This window comes from Anas acuta, chromosome 13 (genome assembly GCF_963932015.1).
Source record: "Anas acuta chromosome 13, bAnaAcu1.1, whole genome shotgun sequence".
Classification (NCBI taxonomy): Eukaryota; Metazoa; Chordata; class Aves; order Anseriformes; family Anatidae; genus Anas; species Anas acuta.
This window is the reverse complement of record NC_088991.1, coordinates 2,387,567-2,393,185: the sequence shown is the minus strand read 5'-3', so window position 1 is coordinate 2,393,185 and position 5,619 is coordinate 2,387,567. Positions and strand designations below refer to the sequence as shown.

The window sequence follows — 5,619 nt, the reverse complement described above, 5'->3', positions numbered from 1 at the left end:
GATACTTCCTGATAGGAGAGAAATGCTGAATAAAGCACCAATGAGGCAAATAGTAATTGTTTTACATCAAAAGAGTATTTGGGAGGTGCAAGCAATGTGTGATGTTGTGCTAAGGAAGTATGTCTGTGTAGGAATATACACTTAAGCAAAGCAAATATGCAGAGGATGTACCATAAGTCAAAAGGTAAATAAAAAGGTCATTAGTAACCCACCTAGAGGGGGACAGGAGCCAGGAATTTGACTTTCTCAAAGTATTGATATAGTATAAACTCACTTTAGGATAGAATAAAACTTGTGGTTAAAAGTTAGCAAGGACAAAGTAAACGACATCTTGTTATCTGTAGACCTTTTGTTATGTTTAAGCATCTTGTTATTTGAAAACATCCCAGTATCTGTTAACCTTTAGTCAGGCTGAGACTTGAGATAACTTGAGTCAATTGTCTTGTCTTGTTAACTGAGACTTCCTGTTATCTGCGGACCCTCAGTTAAACTGAAAGCCAACTCAGCATTTTTACAGCTTGGAAAACAACTGATTAAGCAAAGGTGAAAAGTGCATTACGAGGAAGACCTACGGCCTTCCTCCCAAAGACCACTGCCCACATCCTGGAGACCCCGGCCCACAATTCTTGGAAGGCTTTGCGCAAGTGCATGGACTGATAAGCTAATTAGCATACGAAGCGAGGGTGGGAGGGGTTAGGTAATGAATATGTATGGGTGCTAATTGAATATTAATTGCTTCGCTGTATAAATATGAGATATTTTGTCACTTCGAACATGCACGATAGGCGGAAGGATCCCCCGTGCATCCAGCACTGCAATAAAGAATATACCACTTAAGGAAATTTCGTCTTTGATCTTTAAATCAGTATACTGGTAGTCTTTACTGAATTACTTGTTTGCGCTAATTGACCATGTGACTGGATGGGTGTAAGCTTTACTGCAAGGGTTAAAGCAGGCCTTAGAGATTGAGTGGGATTTTCACACCCCCTGGCACCCCTCCTCCTCTGGGAAGGTGGAACGAATGAACCAGATATTAAAGAAACAATTAACTAAATCAGTGTTAGAAACCCAAGTTTCTTGGGCAAAATGCTTACTCCTTGAGGTTAAAACAGCACCAAGAAAGGATATAGGAATTTCACCATATGAAATGCTGTTCAGATTGCCCTATCTGGGCAGAAGGGATGAGATACCACAATTCCAAACGAGAGCGTTTTCTTCAGAACTGTATTCTGGGGTTGTCTTCTTCTTTGTCATCTCTCAGGACCCGTGGACTGTTGGCTCAAACCCCACCTTTGGAATTCCCCATTCACAACCATCACCCAAGGAAATTGGGTCCTGATTCAGACCTAGAAAGAATCAACTCCGGCCTTGTTGAGGGATTTCTTGAAACAGCAAAAATCCTATGGCTTGCTGTAGCTGAGCAAACCAAGCTACCAGGGCAACTATGAGAAGTTCCCATGACAGTGTTCCCACATCGCCCAATTGAGGAATTCAGAAAAATATTGTTACCAGTAGCTGGCTTCAAGGGCAAGGTCTATGTGACTGCTAATAACAAGGGGGTTGTTTTCTTGCAGGTGGGGTTGTTTTCTTGCAGTTGTTTGTCTGAGTGCTTTTGACCAATAATCTTGTGTGAAACACTGTCCACCCCTGTTAAGTTCTCTATAAAAGTTAGGCTATTCGGGCAATAAAATGGAGCATGATCTGACTCTACTGGGTGTCTGTCGTGCTTTTGGCCGTGTTTCCTGCAACATATGGCGCCCGAACAGGCTGAGACCTGAACAGGGCCTGAACAGGACATCGCAGCGGAAGACCTGAACAGGACCTGAACAGACATCGCACCGGAGCAGGACATCGCAGCACCGGAGCAGACATCGCAGCCGAGCACGGACATCGCAGCGGCGCCGGGGCACACATCGCAGCGCAGCGGGACACCAGCGGCGCCGGCACATCCGAACGCAGGTAGACCAGGAGACCAGCGGCGCCGGGACCGGCGGCGCCGGGACCAGCGGCGCCGCGATCTCGCCGCGCCGTCGGGACTTCGGAGCGCCCATCCGACCGGCGCTTGAGCAGACCGGACACCGGCCCGGAAACACGGTACACAGGCCTCACGGTGAGACGCGGTACTCCCGTTGAGAGACGCGGAAAACGGTGGGAAACGGGGTTTCGCGGCGGGACGTGGAATTGCGGAGGGCCGCGGGAAACGGAGTTGCGGCGGGACGTGGAATTGCGGAGGGCCGCGGGAAATAGAGTTGTGGCGGGACGTGGAATTGCGGAGGGCCGCGGGAAATAGAGTTGCGGCGGGACGTGGAATTGCGGAGGGCCGCGGGAAACGGAGTTGCGGCGAGACGTGGAATTGCGGAGGGCCGCGGGAAACGGAGTTGCGGCGGGACGTGGAATTGCGGAGGGCCGCGGGAAATAGAGTTGCGGCGGGACGTGGAATTGCGGAGGGCCGCGGGAAATAGAGTTGCGGCGGGACGTGGAATTGCGGAGGGCCGCGGGAAATAGAGTTGCGGCGAGACGTGGAATTGCGGAGGGCCGCGGGTAAACGGAGTCGCGGCGGGACGTGGAATTGCGGAGGGCCGCGGGAAACGGAGTTGCGGCGGGACGTGGAATTGCGGAGGGCCGCGGGAAATTGACGTGATCACGGTGCGATGCGGGACATCCGAGATCGAGCTGCTACGGGAGACCAGAGGCATCAGTGGACAACGGCAGCCGACTCTCACCGTGTGGCGAGTTGGCACAGAGCAGAGGGGCGGACATCAGGACCCTGCAGCCTGTCTGACGTAACCATGGAGGCAGCAGCAGCGGCTGTGCTGCTTCTCTTTGGCATTCTTTTTATAAGAGGTTTATCTTGCAATGCAAAAAAGACTATTCGTCCCCAGATCGGTGTTATAACTTGGTTTCTGGATAACATTCCGTGGGGTTGCCTCATTCTACGGACTATTAATGACGATTTAGCTCTAATGCAGGGCAGGAGTGCAGAGACGCAGATTACACTGCCAAATGACCACCGGCAGGCTCGTTCACAAACAGCTTCTAGGATTGCAGCTGGCACTGCCTGCAGCCGTATAGCAGACGTTACACTCTCTTTCCTAACTAGTAATCATGTGTCTTATCCATTTGTGGTGAATGGTCAGTGGCAAAAAGAAAAGGGGGAGAGTAAGGGGCGGCAAAGACAGAAACGGTACCAGGAGGATGCCACTGACACTACTAGCACGGGTAATAGGAGTAGTATAAGTGACATAGGTGCAGGGCGGCGGCAGGCACTGCCGCGCTGTGGGGCATTCTGCCTGCTGCTCGCCCTCACCTGCCTGTGCACTGCTGCCGACAGTGCTAGAGCAAAATGTGAAGACTGCTCAGACGGCAGTGATGAGAGTGCTTGTGTGAAGAAGACGTGTGCTGAATCTGACTTTGTGTGCAACAGTGGTCAGTGTGTGCCAAATAGATGGCCGTGTGATGGGGATCCGGACTGTGAAAATGGGTCTGATGAGAATGCTGATCTGTGTTATATGAGAACATGCCAGGTAAATGAAATCAGCTGTGGTCCTCAGTCAACCCAGTGTATCCTGGTGTCCTGGAAATGTGATGGTGAAAAAGACTGTAACAGAGATCCTGATTGCAAGGATGGAAGTGATGAAATTAACTGCCCTTCTCAGACCTGCAGGCCAGACCAGTTCAGATGTGTAGATGGGAACTGTGTCCACGGAAGAAGGCAGTGCAGTGGTGTGAGAGACTGTCTGGATGGCACTGATGAAGCAAACTGTAACAATGTTATTCAGTGCTCAGGACCTGGCAAATTCAAGTGCAGAAGTGGAGAATGCATAGATACCAATAAAGTGTGTAACCAGCAGAGAGACTGCAAGGACTGGGGTGATGAGCCCCTGAAGGAATGCAACATAAATGAATGTGACTGTCCAGCTGGGTTTGACTTTGTAGAAAAGAGAAACTGTGGAACTGATGAATGTCAAAACCCTGGTATCTGTAGTCAAATCTGTATCAACCTGAAAGGTGGCTACAAATGTGAACGTAGCCGTGGCTATCAGATGAATCCTGCTACAGGAACTGGGAAAGGGCCATACCGGTACAAAAACACAAATAACACCTGTGATTACAATGACGCTGCTAAGCAGGGTTTAGGAGTTTATAGCATGGAGACAAAGGGTAACAACTACAGTGTTTGGAACAATTGTACAGCTTTGGCCTTACCTCCTGATGTGCTTCTGATTTGTGGGGATGGGGCCTGGCATGGTATCCCTGCAAATGCTGTCAGATGTCCATGTTACTTAGATAAACTCATTGTATTTGCTCCTAGCTTGCTACAGTTGCGTGAGATCACCAGACATAAATGGGCATTGCTTGCATCGGATTGCAATGATAATGTTGAATTGTGTGGGGTTGCAGCTAGAGCGGCATTAGCAATTTCAGGGCCTGGAGTGGCATCTGCGGCCGCACGTAACAACTTAGAAAAATTGGAATGCTGGGCCGAGAGGCAAGCCTATGCCACGACAGAGATACTTGAGGAGATGTTACCAGATCAAAATAGTCTGAGACATCTGCTTTTACAGGATCAAGCTGCTATTGACATCTTGCTTTTGGCTCAAAGGAATGGGTGTGAGGACTTTAAGGGAATGTACTGTTTAAACCGTTCTGATCATAATGAGTCAATTCACAAATCCATTACTTTCCTGAAAGAGCATATGAGAAAAATTCAGTATGGTATCAATCCTTTCAATCAATGGTTCACTGACTTGTTTGAAACAAGGTCTAGATGGTTGCTGGGTTTAGTCACAAGGGGATTAAGGATTTGGGTTATGGTGGTGGTAATCATCGTTGTGTGTTGTAAGTATAGCTAAAGAGTCACTTGTAAAACTGCTGTGTCGGGCTTGGTTTGCTCAAAAGAAGAAGGGGGAATTGTTGAGGGATTTCTTGAAACAGCAAAAATCCTATGGCTTGCTGTAGCTGAGCAAACCAAGCTACCAGGGCAACTATGAGAAGTTCCCATGACAGTGTTCCCACATCGCCCAATTGAGGAATTCAGAAAAATATTGTTACCAGTAGCTGGCTTCAAGGGCAAGGTCTATGTGACTGCTAATAACAAGGGGGTTGTTTTCTTGCAGGTGGGGTTGTTTTCTTGCAGTTGTTTGTCTGAGTGCTTTTGACCAATAATCTTGTGTGAAACACTGTCCACCCCTGTTAAGTTCTCTATAAAAGTTAGGCTATTCGGGCAATAAAATGGAGCATGATCTGACTCTACTGGGTGTCTGTCGTGCTTTCGGCCGTGTTTCCTGCAACACGGCCTGAATGGGAAGGACCATTCCACGTAATACTAACCACTGAAGCAGCTGTAAGAACTGCAGAAAAAGGTTGGACTCACTATATTGGAGCGAAGGCATCTGTCGACTGTAGTACCTGGGAAGTTGTACCTACAGAAGACTTGCTGGAAGTTGAAATTGAAGAGAAAAATCTCATAGTGGACTCTGAGCAGGATAAGAGCTTACAATTGTAAACTAACCTTTTATTTTCACAGGTAACTAATGAGTGTGGCTTGCGAGTGAGAGAAAGGACTGGCCTATAGCAAATTGAAGTGCTCCCAAGGGGTTTTTGTTCTAGTAGTACATA

General features: G+C 48.4%; 1 protein-coding gene across 1 annotated transcript; it reads left to right on the top strand.

The window, feature by feature from the left end:
* The first annotated feature begins 1,745 nt into the window (after nt 1-1,745).
* On the top strand, nt 1,746-5,248 carry LOC137863797 (uncharacterized). The gene is made up of 2 exons (XM_068697234.1): nt 1,746-2,377; nt 2,506-5,248. The coding sequence occupies exon 2, from the start codon at nt 2,652-2,654 to the stop codon at nt 4,851-4,853; it is 2,202 nt and encodes a 733-aa protein (XP_068553335.1). The 5' UTR covers nt 1,746-2,377; nt 2,506-2,651; the 3' UTR covers nt 4,854-5,248.
* The last annotated feature ends 371 nt before the right edge of the window (nt 5,249-5,619 follow it).